The following is an 18,770-nucleotide window of genomic DNA, read 5'->3' as shown; positions in this document are numbered from 1 at the left end:
TGCAAATAAGGGATCGAAAGTGACGTTCAGTGATTGGATAGTTTTAGAAAATTGTTACAGTTACGTTGTACTGGAGCTCTATATAAGCAGGCTGACTGAACCCTTCAGTTCAGTTCTGTTCTGGCCTCTGAATAAACAAGAGCTGTTTGAAGAATCGCTGTGTCGTCTGATATGTTCACCCACAACTTAACAGTGTACACACAGCATTAGCCACAGTCCATATCTATCCAACATCTATATTGTCATTTCATGTGAAAGACTTCGTCAACCCGAATTGAGAAAAAGAATGAACTAGCTGTGTTTTAAACTGGCAATGCATACACAGCTGTACAGTATTCTGACGAGTCAGTGCCCAGATGCTTAGGAATAAATTCAGATGACTTTGTTGTAAGATTAATACGCTTCATATACACTCAGAGGACCTCTTATTCTTATCACTGCTTGACATCTTTTGCAAATGAACATTTGCATTCAGAACAGATTCTGGGACTCAACTCCAATGAAACGTGACTCAAGATAAGCCCAGGATGGAAAATAACAGTTCTGATCAATATGCCTTGATCAAATAAAATCATATACATTGTTAAGGTGGTAAAGAGCAATCAGAAACCAGAACCATCTCCTGTGTTAACTATAAAAAATATTTATTTGCAATAATAAAATGTGCAGCCCCTAAACCCAGGAGCCAGGAAGTTCTCCATTAACTATTTCCAATATTTTTATGAACAATAATCAAATGCTGGTGGAGGAAAAATCCCATTCAAAGACAGTATCCACAGAGGTGTTTGCAGAAAGTTTCATTTTAGTAAAACACATTTAGTTATACTTTTCATTATACAAATCATTACAATAAAATAAGAATAATTCAGGATATATACAGATTCTTTTTCTGCTTTTCAGCATTGCCTGTGCTGAAAATAAATAGGAATAGCTTTTCTTCATATAATATTTAACAGAGTGACAAGCTGCTCAATGCTACCTTTTGCCAGTAGAAGCTAGTTCAGGACTGACCTAATTCAACTTATGACCATTTAACGACTTGGATAAAGCTCAACGTTTATTCATTACTCAATGCATGCATGAAGGTAAACATCATGAGAAAGACCAAATATTTTTTTAATAGCAAAACATATTGACTTCTGCCTTCTCCAGCTGTTCCCACTGTAATAAATATATGATTTTATTAATTAACTGTATCCTACCAGGATCCAGAGCAAAACTGTCTGAAGTGCAGTATGAAACTTAAGCATTTATACAGCTGTCAAGCTGAAATTAACCCACTGAAGGACAGTTTGATGCATGGATGCATAACCCTGTGTAGCACTGAGGTCACATTTCCTGAGCTACAAGCAATAGCTGATCTGCATGTCTACATTGACATGTAATTAACATAATTTAGATGACATTAAGCCACAAGTGAGCGATACGTTGCACTTCTCCCGGATGTCATTTGTTTAAACATGGGGAAAGCACTGTAGAAAATTGTTTGAAGATAAGAAACTGAAATATTCATTGCCAATTTAAGTGCATGTCCAAAGAGTCCAGCAACAAGAATACTCTGGGGTTTTTTAAATATTTGATGGCATCATAGGTTAGCCCCAGCTGAAGGTGTGGTTCATTACCAAGAAGTTACAACACTTGTGAAAATCAATTAAATAGGTATCAGTTTTGGTTGTTTATTGGAAGCCCGGGAAACTGTTTTCAAACTTCAGTTTCTCCAGCTCTGTGTCTTCTGTGGCATTAAACTTTCACTAAGCAGCCAGTGCTGTATCTTAGCGCCAGCTGAATCCTTCACTAAAGGTGACTAAAGGCTTGTTATTGTGCATTCTGATATTCAAAATCCTGAGTAAACCTTGTCGAATCATCAAACAAGATTTCAGGAAGTGCTGTTTTCACCTCTTGAATTCCAGGTGTTTTAAGTATTCCTGCTACCTTGAGAACCAGTCTATTAAAAGTGAAACGAGATTGTCAGGATTCTTGTTCAATACGTCAGGCAAAACCAACTGAGTAACTACGTACACCCATTTCTGGTCTGATCTCATTCCAATTGTTGGAAATAAACAGGAACTAGAAGCCAAGAAGGTGTGTCTGCCTGATCTATAAATCCAGTGCAAATAATAAAAATAAATTTTCCAGTTAAATCATCTTGAAACACTTTAAATGTTCATATTTCATCTATTTAGCGCCTGCTAAACTGGCAAAATTGCTGTTATTATTTCCCTTTCCCTGCAGAGCACTTGATTATTGGTTAAATACACTGCACCTCTAAAGCCAGGCATGTAATACTAGACCCATCTGCAGGCTTCTTAGAGTTCCCCTGGGCAACCAGAGATAAAATACTGGCTTTGTACAATGAAGCTCATTTGAGGACAGTGTTTATTGCTGTTACTTCACATGCAGAATATATATATATATATATATAAAGCCTGAGGACTTGCTTATCCAATTGCATCAAATGACATGGTTGGAAGACAACTTTCACATGTTCCATTTTTGTTCCGTCAACTAGATAGACAGAAGAACCAGTTTGTTTGTGATAATATAAAGTAGTCTGCAGCCAAGAGCAGAATGAGACCAGCCTCATTCACACACAACACTAATCCAAACCATGCAACAAACTGTAGGGAAAACCTTGGCCTCAGATTGTGGATAAGGAGGAAAAGACCTTAACCAAAATTCCAGGTTCGGTTGATGTGCTAAGCTGAGCATTAGTTTAGGTGCTTGTCATCCTGCATTGACATAAATAGCCAAGTGGCTCCAGTCTCCTCCTTAGCAACAGGTTTGCAATCGCATGCACCAACCAGGCCAGAGTGTAAATGTTAAGTTGTGGATGAACACATCAGTAAATAACCTCCTTTATGCTGCTTGCTAACTGACACCCCAAAGTTGTTTTCTATGAGACAGCCATGTTTCACCCATCATAAAGGCAATTGCCTCTCCAGGGATGCAAGGCTGTGCAGAGGACTCCCCGTTTGAAAGACCAGCTTGTTGATGACCAAGCCATGGCCCTGTGCCAGAGAAAGCTCCAGGGGTTATGGGGCCCTTGGGCAATCCTGCTCCGTGGCAAAGCAAGGCAAGGCAAGGCAAGGCAAGGCAGAGGTCAGCCTTGGTTGCAGGGCTAAGTGGAGGCCGGATACTAGCCAACCGGAGGCAGGGCAAGTTGAGGAGAACATCAACTACACTCTAGGAAGTGAAAAAGTGATGGCAAACCTGCAACATGCATTCAATACAGTCTTATACCACTTCTGACACCCATGTAGCTCTGGGGCAGGTCTCCTAACAACTCTCAGTACCCCTAAGGATTCTTTGGCAGAAGCCATGGATGTTAAGGTGGCATAGGGAGTGCTTTGCATTTAAGACTCTCCAAGAGTCTCCTACTGTGGTATGTAGCGGGAGAGCCTCTGGTCTCTGACTGGGGCCTGACTGGGGTCTTCTGAATCAGAAGACAGCAATGCCACCTCCTCTGGCCAAAGGAACTCTGAACCCCTCAGGCTCATCAGGTAGCGGCACCTCTGGGACGTACCCTTCCCCCTTTTGGTTCAGAGTCCTTGACTTGCTCTCCAGAAGAGGAATCTGCTTTCCGGTCCCTGACACTGAGCCCCCTTCTCTGAGTTGGTCCAACTCCTCTTCAATCCCTGTCATCACCACTTGCCTATTCATTTCCCCTCTCCCTCTGGGCCCGAAGCAGAAAACACCCCAGGGGCAACCGGAGTGTGATATTCCATCTTCATATCACTGTTTGTGTGGTAAAATGGGGTTGGGCAGTGTGCGAAAACAACAGAAAGGAAGAGGAGGAGTTGGACCAGCAGATGCAAGAGATGAGCTTTGTGCCACTGCTTTTCCCTGTGCCAAAAAGTAGCTATTCTACAATCATCATGAATTTGTTTTAGACCTTTTGAATTTGTACACGTTATCAAATATGCTAGAAGAATGGCAAACACCCAAAGGTCACACCTGTGCTTTCTGCCAAGGCTCCCAGTTCCACCTCTTCCCTTGAAAGGTCAAGCCCACTTTACAAGTGCCTGCACACACAAAAACAGAAGCCTTGGGAGATCTTACACTGCCTATTCTGGATGAGAAAACTAATAAGCTAATATTAGGATGTGTGAAGTTATCATTCATCACATAATGATCCTTTCACAAGACAACTGTGTTGCATAGAAACTGGGTGCAAAAGTCACATTGTGACAACTTTTCTGCCTCAAAAACGGTCAGGTAAATCAGCCCCACGTGCTGTCACTGAACTTCACTGTCACAATCTGTGTACTCTATGAATAGGTGCTTAACATCCGAGAAAATGTAGAACTGTTTTGCCATAGGTGGAAATGGGGGCTGAGCTTTCTGATGGCGTTGCCCACACGAACAAAACGAGCTTGTATTCCATTTAGGAAGAGGTATGTCCTGAATTTCCTACACGCAAATCACTTGTTGTAGGATTAATCTTATTGAAATGAATGTAATTATGTGGCTGAGTTGAAGACGACTCAAATGGAAAATGTTCTCGGTACATTTGTCCTGTAGTACTGTGCAGTAACATTTTTGATTATCTGTGTCCGATGAACCAAACTGAAGTCCAAAGATGCTTATGCCATGAAAAAAATGTGGGTTTTTTTTTTCCTTTAAGGTGCCACAACACTCTCTTTTCTTTTCCTTTTTGCTGCAATATATTAACAAGGCTACTCCTCTGGATATTGTTGATTATGTTAGTACCTGCTTTCTTTGAAAAATCACTCTCACTGTGCATCCTAAACGATACTCCCCGGTTGTAATTTCACTGTGATCGTTCATAATATGTTAATGGAATCCAGTTACTATTGATCTGAGGGGGGGGGGACATCACAAATATCTATATTTTTTAGCTCCAAAGGCACTTCCAGGCTGTTGCTATTTTAAGTGGGGATTTGATCACATTAAAGTTGATTTGCAGTTCTTTCACAAACCTACTTCCCCCCCAAAGGACTGGACTTTTTGCAGTAAGGAAAGTGATGGAGAAATGAACTGAAAGTGTGGGATAACAATTGCTTGGCGCAACATCATCTAACCTCCTCATAAACAAATCAGGATGAATACCCAATAAATCACAAAAGCCACCTAAACTCGCTGCAAACAAATCGGGATGAACGCTCAACAAACGGGTCATTTGGAAGCAAACCAATATTCCAGCTGTGTCATTCTCCCTGTGTAGCTTGGTCTCCCAGTGATATCTTTATATTATAAAAGAAACAAAAGAGGAGAGATTCCACTAGCTTCAGAAACGTCTCTGGTCATCTTGCCCCAAATAGTAATTTTCTTGGCACGCTTGGAGAAATGTTTTTGCTCCCGTTACAACAGTGTCCCCTTATCAGATGCAGCCGAAAGGTGACGTACACCCTTCTTAGGTGTTCACCAGCCAAGGAAGTGGAGACACAAAATCCACAACATCTTGGTCTGAGAGATGCTTCTGTTGTTGGATAGCAAGAAAGGTTCAGCTCTTACACCAGAGTGCCATTCTTACTGTCATACTTCAGTGTAGCCCGGGGGAAGTTGAGGGTGGCATATTCTGTAGTGTTCTGGGACTGGAACGTCTTCACCTCTTCAGCTGAGCGCTCCCGTATTTTGCTGAAGACCTGGATGTCTGCGTAATGCACACTGCTGTCATCGCGCTTCATGCTCTTTGGCTTGCTCACGGTGGCATAGACTGGGAACTCAGACACGTCGTCATAAACGGGCCCAACATCCATTCCCTTCAGAGAGAGAGAGAAAGGGGAAGATATTGAGGAAGGCAAATCTCTCTGAAGCAGGCTCAGCCCAATGAATGTTGGTGCATCAGGCGGAAAACCCATACTGCACCCCTGTTGCATTATATTCACTCCATATTTTTAATTACAGATAGGTAGCCATGTTGGTCTGCCATAGTCAAAATAAAAAAATTCCTTCCAGTAGCACCTTAAAGACCAACTAAGTTAGTTCTTGGTATGAACTTTCGTGTGCATGCACATGGTATCTGAAGAAGTGTGCATGTACACGAAAGCTCATACCAAGAACTAACTTAGTTGGTCTTTAAGGTGCTACTGGAAGGAATTTTTTCATATTTTTAATGTTAGTTTATAAGGGAAGGACCACAGGTCCGTGATGTGGCACCTGCTTTACATCAGAAGGTCTTAGGGCCAACCCACAGCATCTACAGGTAGGACTGGAAGAGGCTCACAGTCTGGAACCCTAGAGAACACTCCCAGTCAGTAAATGCAATACAGTGGTACCTTGGAAGTTAAATGAAATCCGTTCCGGATTTGAGATCCAAGGTACGACTGTACTGGGTTAGGCAGACCAATAGCCTGACTCCGTTTATGGTAACTTCCTATTCCTGTTTTACTGTTTTAAAGGGGTTTTATTGTGTAGTCTAATTATGCATGCTCGTATTTTAATGTTATGTGCAATGGGATTTTATACAAGAGAGAACAGCTCAGAAACCGGTTTGGGCTTTAAACAATATATAATATAATAAATGATACTCCAATACTTTGGCCACCTCATGAGAAGAGAAGACTCCCTGGAAAAGACCCTGATGTTGGGAAAGATGGAGGGCACAAGGAGAAGGGGACAACAGAGAATGAGATGGTTGGATGGTGTTCTTGAAGCTACCAGCATGAGTTTGATCAAACTGCGGGAGGCAGTGGAAGACAGAAGTGCCTGGCGTGCTCTGGTCCATGGGGTCACGAAGAGTCGGACATGACTAAATGACTAAACAACAACAACAACAATATAATAAATAATTACATGGGGCACTATCCACTGGAAAATTCTTCTGCTTGAGCCCCATTGAACATAGGGGGCTGCCTTATACTGAGTCAGACCATTGGTCCATCTAGCTCAGTATAGTCAACACTGACTGACAGCAGCTTCCCTGGATATCAGACAGGGATAGTCTCAGCTTTTCTTAGAGACACTGGGGATCGAACCTGGGACCTTCTGCATGCAAAGCTAGTGTTCTGTCACTGGGCTAGAAGAGAGCTGCTTTTGCTCCATTGAGTCTGTCTTACTAGCACCAGGCAGAGTCTTACTAACACCAGAGCAAACACTTTCATTATTCCAGATTAATTACTCCAGAATTATACATCAACCCATGGTAATGCATTCACAATTATTGATGACTTCAGAATTGCAGTTAAACATACATCAGGATCATAGAAGTTGGATGGGACCCCGAGGGTCTTCTTGTCCAAACCCCTGCAATACAGAAATCTCAGATAAAACATCCATGAGATGTGGCCATCCACCCCCTGTGTAAAAACCTCCAAGGAAGGATGAATGCACCAAAGTAGATGCATTGTGTTTGTATGGTTAAAAATGGCCTGAATTGAGCACACTCACAAATTGACTAGGTTCATGAAGCTGCACTCACAGCACTGCAACTCATACGCCTGTGTGGCCTCTTGTGTGTATGAATTAGGGCCAAGAACGGAGTTATAAGGCTGATCCAATAGGCACTACTTCAACTCAAAATAACACGGCACTGAATCAGTAACATACTTTAGGAGCTTGTGCAATTGGTAGCAAAGTATTTTGCAATTGGTAGCAAAGTCTTTTCAGAGGCAGTTTTACCTTCTTGCTCTCTGGGTGCTGCTGGGTGCTTGACTTAATGATTCTTGTACCTGCGGAAGAAACAGCTGATATTTAGAGAAGCAGCATAGCTCGTACTAAACAATGATAGCAGAGGCTAAATTAGAACATGATGACTCCAGCAGAATCCTATTAATGTAAGTTTGTTTTTAAAACAGCAAGTTGCTAGACCCCATGAGTTTACAAACACCTCCAAAAATATGTAGGCACTGTGAGGTTTCCAGTAGGCTTCCGGAAATAGAATTATTCTATCCACCCAGGCACCAGGACGTTCTTCCTCAACGTGTGTTCTGAAACAGCGTCATCTCACAAATACGAATCCTTAATTGTTTTTGAGGGAGGAATGAGACCCCAGCCCCACTATAATTGCTGCAACCAAAACAAGCTTAAAAAAAGCTCAGCAGAAGAGTAAGATTCTGCTGGTAAAACACATGAAAATTAAGAGCAGGGGTGCAAAATCGTGTTGTTTGTATTGTCAGCCTCAGACTGTGAGCGCTCAAGTCAGAGCACCTGAGTCTCTTGTGTGTGAAAGTCAATAGGACTTCAGCTATTATTCAGTTATTTGAACACCGAAGAGATCCAGCGCTGAGAGTGAGCCCCCTTCACTGCGACCTTTGCTAATTTTTAACCCAGAGTGAACACATGACCTTCTCCCATGAGAAAGCCCAGATCCGTTCCTTTGGCAGAAAGCTTCCCACGAAGCACTGGGGTACAGACGACCACAGTGGTTAGTGGCCATAGCAACATCTAGCAGAAGGAATGTAACAGTGGAGTTTTCCTTTCAAGTCCTCCAAGAAACCAAGGAACATTCTGTTTATTCCTCTCTGCTAACTTTGCTGTTTGTCAAGCGATGTGTTTTGCTAGGCCAGGGCCGCACTGGGAAGCCAAGTAGCAATTCTGTTTATTGTTCTTGGCTCCTGCTTGCTTTTAGGAAGGATGTTTTCAGCTCTAAGCCCAAAGTCTGAATTTGGATGTTTCTTTGTCTCCATGTTTATATACGCCTGGTGAACACATAACATTCTAGTTCTGAAAACACCCTGTTTCCAACTGCCCTTAAAGTATTACCCAGTCCTGTTCCCGTTTTCTGTTGTTGTTGTTGTTGTTTCTTACCCACCCTTCACCATAAGGTCTCAAAATGGTTTACTGCAATTTTAAATTCAATATTACAGACCCTCCAAGTGTCACTGTTTTCCAGGGACAGTCCAGGATTTACAGAAGCCATCCAGGTTTCTGACTTGATCCCAGAACTTCCCACTTTTCCTTAAGACATCTCTATTTTCATCGGAGAAATGTTGGAGGGTATAGAGCTATGCAACCCGCCAAGCCAAGCTGATAAATAACTATACAACCTTTAGAGGACACCTGTATAGCGAAGGTTTTTTTAATTAAAAAAAAGTTTAATGTTTTATTATGTTTTCATATATGTTGGAAGCTGCCCAGAGTGACTGGGGAACCCAGTCAGATGGGCAAGGTGTAAGTAATAAAATTATTATTACTATGGAATAGGACGTCCCTATTTTCAGAGAAATGTTGGAGGGTATGGTATTAAAAACAGTTTAGAACAAATTACAGTCACAGGAATAGGGTATACAGTGGTACCTCGGGATGTGAACGGGATCCGTTCCGGAGGCCCGTTCGCATCCTGAATAGAACGTAAGACGCGACAGCGCGTCTGCGTGTGCTGCGTTTCACCGCGCATGTGCGTGACGTCATTTTGACTCTCTGCGCATGTGGCGAAACCCGGAAGTAACACGCCCCGTTACTTCCGGGTCTCTGCGGAGCGCAACCCGAAAATACTTATCCTGAAGCATATTTATCCCGAGGTATGACTGTATATATTTATGGTGAGTGTGTCTTCAGCAGAAACTACATTTCATAACACCTACACACCGTTCGATTGCGAGGGGAAAAACCTCGAAGGGGTTTACAAAAAAGACAAAACAATTAAAATGATCACTAAACGTTTTAGCTTCTTAACAATGCAGCTGCTGCACTGTACTCTGGACTGCCAATAATCTATTTTTGGGCCATTCTGTTTTAGTAGCATGTCATTAACACACACACACAAAGGCATTCTCCCTGCTTCAAGTGGTTCTTGGATCAAATGGAGGGCAACCTATTGTACATTAATGCAGCACATAACAGTGTAGAGCAGTGTAGCCCAGGAACATGTGGCCCTGCATATATTTTTCGACGTTCCCAGGCAGTTGTCCCGTTAATCGCTAACAGAATCCCTTGAAATCAATAGGACTTGCTTCCAAGTAAACCTGTTTAGAACTGTGGTGTGACTAGCTGAGTATTGCAGGGTTGTAGGCAGGAGATGAGAGGGTGAAACACCCGGGATTGAGCTTAAAAAATCTGGTAAAGACGCCACGTTCCAGGTCATTCCAGGTCTTGCATATAAAAAATGTTTGCAGAGGATTATTTACCTGGCTTTTCTTTTTTCCGCTTAAACGGCGAAGGACAGTTCCTGAAATAAAAGAGACAGAGTTGCTTGAAATTCAGAGGGTCTTTAATCCTCTAATGGCGCACTGATCAGTACTTGATAAAGATGTATTGATCCCAGTGGCGTAGCGTGGGTTGTCAGCACCCGGGGCAAGGCAAGTAATTTGCGCCCCCTAACCAGTGGATTTGCGCCCCTAACCCTAACCCCCAGATGTTGCGGCCAGTGCGGCCGGTGCGACCGGGCCCCCTGCACCCCCCACGCTACGCCACTCTGCAGCAGTAGCTTCAAAACCCACCTTGCCAGTTCCCAAAGGGCACCATGCACAGCAAAATCCAACGCCTTTCGTTTTTCTCATTTATTTTTATTATTACTATGTATCTTTAAAAGATAAACATTCAGCGTAACAAAGAACTTAAACGGGAAGCCTTTCTTTAGCACACACACACCCCCTTAGGGGGATGATCCACCACTCATTTACTCGTGAGCAAGCCCGCCAAACTTGCTGATGAAACCGAAAGCCTCTTAACCCGCTGGCGAGAGGCTTAGCCGGGCCTCGCCTGCCCACCGGCTTCCTCTCGGAGGTTTTTGGGGAGCGCAGGGCGCGGCGAGGCCCGGTGGCGCGTCGGGGTGCGGAGGCTGCCCGTGCCGGCCAGGCGTTGGTGGCGGCGTCGGCGCTGCTGCAGCGGCTGCTCCTCCTGCGAGCAGTGAGTGGAGCGCAGCCGCAGCGGCGTCGGGGGGGGCGCACGCGCTAGGGCGCAAGGCTGGCGGTGGCGTCGGGGAGCCCGGCGGAGGAAGGAACTTGTCCCTTCCCTCTGGACTCGCGCCCCCCCAGATGTTGCGCCTGGTGCGGCCGGCACCCTTGGCACCCCCCACGCTACGCCACTGATTGATCCACAGCGTGCCACAAAATGCTGCAGAGTGGAATACTTCAATTTTCTGGTTCTCACCCTCATCTGTCAGTCAGCATTCCATGCCCACTGAGCATGCTCAGTCTTCGTCGGGTTTGTAAAAAGTGCTGGGACGAAAAGAAAACTGCTCAGAAACAGAGCTTTTAAACCCAGACCTGTGCCTAGAAAATCGGCATGAAAGGAAGTCTGGATGAGCCCTGACTGGGGATTTGAGCCCTTGTCTCCCAGGTTTTAGTCTGATGCTCCAACCATTACACCACCCTGCCTCTCATTGGCTGTAACACGACTGGTGCTCTAGATTTCAGCATTGCCACCAGCAGAGGGGAGAGATACCACCTTGTTATATGGATAGCTAAAGAATGGAAAAATACCAGAGTGGGTTGGGGGACAGAGAGAAAGGAGGTGCGGCTGTGGGGAGCCTGTTGCTAAGATACCCGCCCAAAAACTCATTTTTCCATGGAAAGGGTTGGAAATGCCGAGAGCTCCTGGGCAGGGAGCCACAGCTGGCAGCTCTGTGACCTTCTTCAGAAACAAACACCCGGCTCTCGTAACATGCCTCCCCTCCTCCAGCCAGAAGCCATGGGGCAGCACGCAGACCGAATGCATTGTACAGTCAGCGAGCACACACTGGCTGGCTTATGGAAAGAGAAGAGAATGGACCCTGTTCAGTACAGGCCACCCCACCCGTCCTCTTCCCAAAGCTGGACATTGTCCTTTGCTACCAGTGAGGACGCCTGCTCTCTTTCCCATGAATAAGAAAGTTGTTTCGCAGCTGTATTTTTGCTTCCATGTGATCCAGTACTTGTTTGCCCTTTCTGTGCTTTTATGGAGCCTAAAACTAATGTTGAACTGGAGCATTTGTTTCTTGTTTTCTGGCAGAGGTTTTTCCCCCAGCGCGGAGTTAGTGATTAGATCAGCCACATGTTTTGGAATGCATCTCCCATAAGCTCTAGCCAGGATGATTTTGCTGGCTGATGGGAGTTGTAGTCCGCAAGCACAGTTAAAATAAGTTGTGATCCCATAAGGCATGGTTCCTTGTAAAAGTTTGTTTCACATAATGGTTTGTTGCCAAAAAACAAACAAACCATGGTTACTCTGCGTGGCTGAGTTCAAATGTCCAAACAAGCCATACTTTAGCCAAACAAATCAGGGCATAGCATCATGTCTGAAGCATACCAGCTCATTTACATGAGTAGGGCTGCCATACGTCCGGATTTTCCCGGACATTACCAGGATTTCAAAGGAGGAATTGACGTCCAGGGGAAATTTCTTGGATCTTAAGCAGCAATATATATAATATGGCAACCCTAACCTAAGAGTAAGCTGCACCAAACTCAATGGGATTTGCTTCTGAATAAATATGCATAGGATTCCACTCTGAGAGTGGTATCCATTGAGTGGTGGTATCCATTGGGACTGGTAGGGCGAAAGGCAGAGAGGCCAATATAGGCAGAGCCAGAACTAATGACAGACAGAGCCAACTAATTCTGGTTTTGCCCCCATCCTCTTCCCTGCTAACATCTACAAGGACAGCACTGGAACTCAGGGGGAAGAAACTGACTGGCAATGACTCCCTGCTAGACAAGTAGGCAGGCAAGGGCTGGCTGAGGATGGACCGAAGTTGGTGGGGCAGTACCCCATTCATTCACCCAAAAGGACTGCACTGCAGATAAAATCCATTCTGCCTCATTTTCCAAAGTGTTTTCCTTCCCTGCTGCAAGTCCAGAGACTTACGCCAGGGGTCAGCAAACTTTTTCAGCAGGGGGCCGGCCCACTGTCCCTCAGACCTTGTAGGGGGCCGGACTATATTTTGGAAAAGAAAAAAATAATAATGAATTCCTATGCCCCACAAATAACCCAGAGATGCATTTTAAATAAAAAGGCACATTCTACAAACATGCTGATTCCCGGACCATCCGCAGGCTGGATTTAGAGGGCTATTGGGCCAGATCCGGCCCCTGGGCCTTAGTTTGCCTACCCATGACTTACGCTATCTTCTTGTAATGCAAAGAGCGGGTGGAGCATCATGAAAGACCCACAACTCTACTGGCCATCTTTCCACTCCGGCACCAACTTGTTCATTTCTCTGTTCTGCCAAGGCCTGGGCAGTGCAATTAAAATAGCTCGGCTTTAAATATAATCATTGGCATCCTAAGCCTGTTTCCTAAGAAATACAAGGCCCCTGTATCATTTTTCAGAGCTGCTTTTCTCTTGTATCGGTTGGCAGAGTGGAGGAGTGTTTTAACAAGCTGCCCCGCAGGCGATGGCTATTCTGAGGCTGTCTGCGGGCTAATCCCCGGCTCGTCCGTCCAAAGGCATCTCCCAGCTTCTGCTGGATCAGACAGAATTAGAATGGACAAGGATGGGAGAGAAGTCTACAGCAATGAGGCTGCTCCCTCTCTCTCTAAACCAAATACAAATGTTCCTGAAAAATCTTGCCCTTTGAGGCTTAAGCCCTAACCCTCACAAACCACTTTTTCTGACAGCTACCCAGTACTACTTGATCACAGTTGTCCATGTATTGGCAAGTCCTAGGCTCTGTGGTTTAACCCACAGCGCCACCCGTGTCCCTTCTAAGTACCCAGTAGATATGTTTAAAACAAAGCTAAAGCAAAACAGATACTCATGACAAAAGCCCATTTATCCAGCTGTGTTGCCATTCATAAAGTACACTATCAAATTTTTGATGGAGATGCTCAGCAGGAATCTGAAATGTCTTCTCAAGCCTAGCAGATCAGGCCAAAATATCTGAATCCCAGCTGCTGGGAATCACAAGTGAGGATTCAGGTCCAGCTTGTAGGCTTCCATTTTGAGCATCTGCTTGGCAACTGTGAGAACAAGATGCTGAGCTGTGATGAGCCTTTGGTCTGACCCAGCATGCCAGGCTCCTCTTAGGTTCTATTCAGAACCACCTGGACAGAAAACGTTGTCCTTAACCTCAGGAACAGGGCTGGGGAACCTGTGGTTTGCCAAATGCTGCTGGACTCCAAGTCTCACCATCCCTGACCATTGGCCATATTGGCTGGGGCTGATGGGAAACAAAGCACCATTCACAGGTTCCCCAGCCTTGCCCAAGGGGGATTCCCAGATTGCTAGTAGCCCTGTTTAGGGAAACTTTCTAAGGTGTAATGTTTTATTACGTTTTTATATATGTTGGAAGCTGCCCAGAGCTGCTGGGGCAAACCAGCCAGATGGGTGGGGTACAAATAATAAATTATTATTATTATTATTATTATTATTATTATTATTATTATTATCTGCTTTGCAGTTATCCAGCATGTGCTTTTGCTGACCCACCCATCACCATTCCATTTCCCACTTGCAGTCAAGAGAAGCCCTTTCTCTTTGTGATGTTGATCTCATCTTCACATTCATGGATGGGAGGGCTGAATCTGATCTGGGTTTCCCCCCCTTTAATTTCCCCCTGTTGCCCCAAACTGGCTTTGAAAAGCCCTGCACAGAGGTCACAGCTACGCCATACATTTAAAGCACATATGGCTTCTGCCAAATAGTCCTGGGAACTGTAGCTTAACACCTACACCTACAAAGCAATGATTCCCCAGCAGGCTGAACAAATCATGGTTCCCAGGATTCTTTGGGAGAAGCCATCTCCTTTAAATTTGTGGCGGGGATGGCTCTACAAGGGTCTGTGAGAAGTTGGACTCCTCCTCACAGTAGAGGCTCGGGGGTCCACATTTGATAGAGGCTCGGGGGTCCACTGGCCCACAGACCAGTGGTTTGGTGGTAATTAAATTCTGAAAGGCTCCCTGTTTGTTTGTATGTGTGCTTGTCGTGAAAATAACACTGGGAGTTGCACGTGTCAGACCAGATATCCCAGGTGAGAACATCGTGTGTGTGTGTGTGTGTGTGATTTTCTAGAAATTAAGGCCCAAGCTGAAAATCCGCCAACAAATCTAGACAACTTTTCACCAGGAAATAACCCTGCAGTTCTCTCTCCACTAGATGGTGCTATTTCTCTGTTCCACCACAAATCATTAGCGTCACAGCAAAACCGAAAACCAGGACTTCTGTTTCACAGTGAGCCTTCTCTCCTCTTGCTCAAAGCAGTCTTTCAGACAGTGGCCACACCACAGACTGGGCTCTCCCCACCCACACTCCCAATGTAGGAGATCCTTCCACCTGCCATAAAAGGAATCTGCTTCTTTCTGCTGCTGCTTCTATTACTGTATTTACTCGTATCAAATGCTCACCTTCTTTTGCCCAAATTACCTTGTGAAAATTGAGGTGCGCATTAGATTCAATGGCACATTTACATTCGCCAGCAAATACTTTTTTTTGTTTCAAGGTTCAGAAAACTGAGATGCGCATTAGATTCGATGGCGCATTAGACTCAAGTAAATACGGGATATAGGAGGCAAAATAAATGGGGAATCCTAGGGAGATTCCGCCCCAGAATGGAAGGACTATAGCTCAGTAGAACAGCATCTGCTTTGCATGTCAAAGGTCCTAGTTTCAATCCCCAGTGGTATGTCCAGGTAGGGCTGAGAGAGACCCCCTTCTTGAAGCACTGGAGAGCTGCTGCCAGTCAGTGTAGACAATATTGAATTGGATGGATCAAAAGGCAGCTTCATATGTTGCTAGATCACACCAAACTACTCTCATTTGGGACTCCAAATGTAGGCTGAAGGAATTTTTGGCATCCTGAGCTTAGGTCCTCAAATGCCCAAATAGTGGTTAAAAGGTAAAGGTAAAGGGGCCCCTGACCATTAGGTCCAGTCGTGACCGACTCTGTGGCTGCGGCGCTCATCTCGCTTTATTGGCCGAGGGAGCAGGTGTACAGTTTCCGGGTCATGTGGCCAGCATGACTAAGCCGCTTCTGGCGTACCAGAGCAGCACACGGAAATGCCGTTTACCTTCCCGCCGGAGCGGTACCTACTTATCTACTTGCATTTTGACGTGCTTTCGAACTGCTAGGTTGGCAGGAGCAGGGACCGAGCAATGAGAGCTCACCCCGTCGCGGGGATTCGAACTGCCGATCTTCTGATCAGCAAGTCCTAGGTTCTGTGGTTTAACCCACAGCGCCACCCACATCCCCATAAATAGTGGTTGGAACCCCCTAAAAGAGAATGGCTGAGTGACAACCGGGATGTTCCTAGTTCGAAAGTCGCCCCAAGTCAGTGGCGTTAGGCACAGCACTCTTTCCTAGCCTCACCACCTCATCTGCAATATACGGAAAAGAATGGATTTCTTTTCTATAATTAAACTGTTTTCTGGTTGTTGTTCCATACTTTCTCCAAGGAGTCCCCAGTGCAGATTAATGCACTGGGTTCTCAAGTGGCCATCGATCCAACAAGGATTGCCAACTGACCCCCACCCTTGGTCAGCTCTTACGTTTTTAACTGTTGCCTGATATATAGAAACCAAAGAGCAAAGTTTTTTCTCAGCATGGAGATAATAAACACAACTGCCTATTAAAGGCAAGACAAAACTGCTGCTAAGGGAACAGGAGCGGCAACAGGTGGGAAAAGTTGGCAGCCTGCTAGCCCTCCTCTGAGTGGTTAATCTCTAAAAGGGGCGGTGCTAGCACTCCAGCCTGCCCATCAAACTTCTACACATTGACCTCCTATAATCTATTACAGGGATGGGGAACCTGCAGCCGTCCGTCAGCCGCATCAGCTAGCACGGCCAATGGCTGGGGATGATGGGAGTTGTAGTCCACCAACATCTGGAGAATTACAAGTTCCCGCCCACCCCACCCCCCAGCCAACCTGGTATGTATGGGGCTAGTGGCAGCTCTCATTGGTACAGGCAGCACACCCTGTACGTGCTCAGCAAATAAGTCTCAGGGTTTTGACAATGAATTAGCTTCTGCGTCAGGCTGAGCTCCATTGACACCTGTCTCCAGTTAAGCTCTGCCTCCTTTGGAGAAGTGGAAGCCGCTCCAGGAGGATCTCTCTGTATCTTGCCTGCAAAAGCATTGAAGGCAGATCAGGAGACGGGCAGGCTCTTCCTGTGGATGTGAAACCTGGAAGGCACCCATCCTTCCCCTAGTCGATACTAGGTGCTGCCCGGGTGGCTCTGCTTCCAACCACGGGGCTGAGGACGATGGTGGTGGCACCAGCTAGAAGAACCAGCCAAGCTCTCCAGACCCGGCAGGGAAACACCACCCCTCCCTCTCTTTTAACACGACACAGCTGGCAAAGCTGGTCTTCTTCGTAGCCCTGGGCTGCCCCCAAGAAGCGCTCCCTCCCTCTTTGCCCAGCTCCCAAGCAGCGAGCCAGCCCCAGCTAACTCACCAGACGCAGCAGCAGCACTGGTTGCCCATTTCGCTCTCTGGAGGGAGAAATCTTGCCTTTCTGGAGAGGAGAACCTCACTGGAGCACAGGGCGCCCGCATTTCCTGGTTCCCTGTTCAGCCCCTGGCAGATCCAATCCAAGGGAGTGTCTGGATCATGGACGTGTCAGGTTTCTCCCTCCATCAAGGAAGGCAAAGCTGTGTGTGCCATCTACTGGACAGAAGATCTCCCGAAGGCAGCGGCGTCAGCGTCTGCTGCTGTCGCTGCTCCTCTCCCAGCTGCTCTGCTTGCCTCCTTGATTCTCTTCCTTGCTGGCTTTGGAGTGTGTGGCAGCTTGAGTTATAGGAGTTAAATGCACAATGGCTTTTGGGCTCCTCACATCCGCTCGGAGCATCATGCCCAGGACATTCAGCTCTCCGCCACAAGAGCTGAAACAGGTGAGGAATCTGGCATGCGCACACAGAAGGAATCATATCCATATGGACGGATGCATAGATTTTGATTTTGAAAAATATTTCCAAACTTCCAGTGGGGTGAGGAGCCGTCTTGCCCGTGGTTGCAGGCTTGTCTTATTCTCATGCAACATTTTGCTCTGAAAAAAACAACCACCTGAAGATCATGAGCCCGACTTACTGGCCCGACATCAGTGGCAGACTTTAGGCTTTAAAATTTCAGCAGTAAAATTGGTGCAACACCAAAATTCAGTGTGGGTGAACCAGTCATGCTCCCCTAAGTCTGCCTCTGCCAACATCCTCCCTTCTTCCCCACCACACCATTATATGATTGGATTATGAGTGTATGGTTAATTTATAGGACGGGGGCTAGTGTGTATTCTTTACTTTTATGTTCCTGAGCCCTCTGCAGCTGCAAAAGAGACAGCAGTTCTACAGGTGGCCTTTGCCATCCCTGAACATGCTATCTGCAGCTTTTTGGCAGGGGAATTCCAAAAACTAGACTCAGGAAGTTTTGAAACAAAAACAGGGTATACGTAGCTCTCTCTGCTCTTCTCCATCACCAGTCACCTTGCATCTGCAGGAGACAGCAAGGGATAAAGGAAGAGGAGATATTCTGCTCATTGAGATCCCCAGCAGAATTAGGGTTAAGTGGAAAGGCTGTGGCCAAGAAGCGGACCATAGCCGAGTGAGAGGGCTCGTGCTTGGCATGTAGAAGGGCCCAAGGTCAACCTCCATTTGAGAAGATCAGGCGACAGGTGATGGGAATCATAAAAGCCCTACAAGATCAGTCCAAAGGCCTGCCTCCTCCAGTATCCTGTTTTCACAGTCACCAACCAGATGCTGATTGTGGAAAGTGTGAATAATAATAATAATAATACGTTTTATTTATACCCTGCCCAAGGCGGCTAGCACCAATAAAATCACAGTAAAAACATAATGGGGGAGGGGACCAATTTAAAATACAGGTTAAAATGCAATTTGAAATGCAGCCTCATTTTAAAAGTAGCCCATAAATCAAGACCATAAGGAGAGGGAAACATAAGGGTCAGACTAAGTGCAAACCAAAGGCGAGGCGGAACAGCTCTGTCTTGCAGGCCCTGCGGAAA

General features: G+C 45.7%; 1 protein-coding gene across 1 annotated transcript; it reads right to left on the bottom strand.

Annotated features, from left to right (window-relative positions):
• Positions 1 to 627: 627 nt before the first annotated feature.
• Positions 628 to 17,875, bottom strand: LOC309519864 (uncharacterized protein C11orf52 homolog). Its single transcript, XM_082201118.1, has 4 exons — positions 17,211 to 17,875; positions 10,029 to 10,069; positions 7,582 to 7,631; positions 628 to 5,723 (listed from the first exon to the last, which is right to left on the bottom strand). The coding sequence occupies exons 1-4, from the start codon at positions 17,237 to 17,239 to the stop codon at positions 5,472 to 5,474; spliced, it is 372 nt and encodes a 123-aa protein (XP_082057244.1). The 5' UTR covers positions 17,240 to 17,875; the 3' UTR covers positions 628 to 5,471.
• Positions 17,876 to 18,770: the final 895 nt, after the last annotated feature.

This window comes from Podarcis vaucheri (assembly GCF_965113315.1).
Source record: "Podarcis vaucheri genome assembly, chromosome: 15".
NCBI classification, from domain to species: domain Eukaryota; kingdom Metazoa; phylum Chordata; class Lepidosauria; order Squamata; family Lacertidae; genus Podarcis; species Podarcis vaucheri.
This window is presented reverse-complemented; position numbering and strand designations above follow the sequence as displayed.

What these genes read in the sequence shown, in the direction of transcription:
- LOC309519864 (XM_082201118.1), bottom strand. Translation starts at nt 17,239, where the DNA reads ATGGGCAACCAGTGCTGCTGCTGCGTCTG. An exon ending in CAGTGCTGCTGCTGCGTCTG is followed by an intron (nt 10,070 to 17,210) that starts GTGAGTTAGCTG and finishes CTTTTATTTCAG; the next exon opens with GAACTGTCCTTCGCCGTTTA. An exon ending in AGCACCCAGAGAGCAAGAAG is followed by an intron (nt 5,724 to 7,581) that starts GTAAAACTGCCT and finishes CTCTCTCTGAAG; the next exon opens with GGAATGGATGTTGGGCCCGT.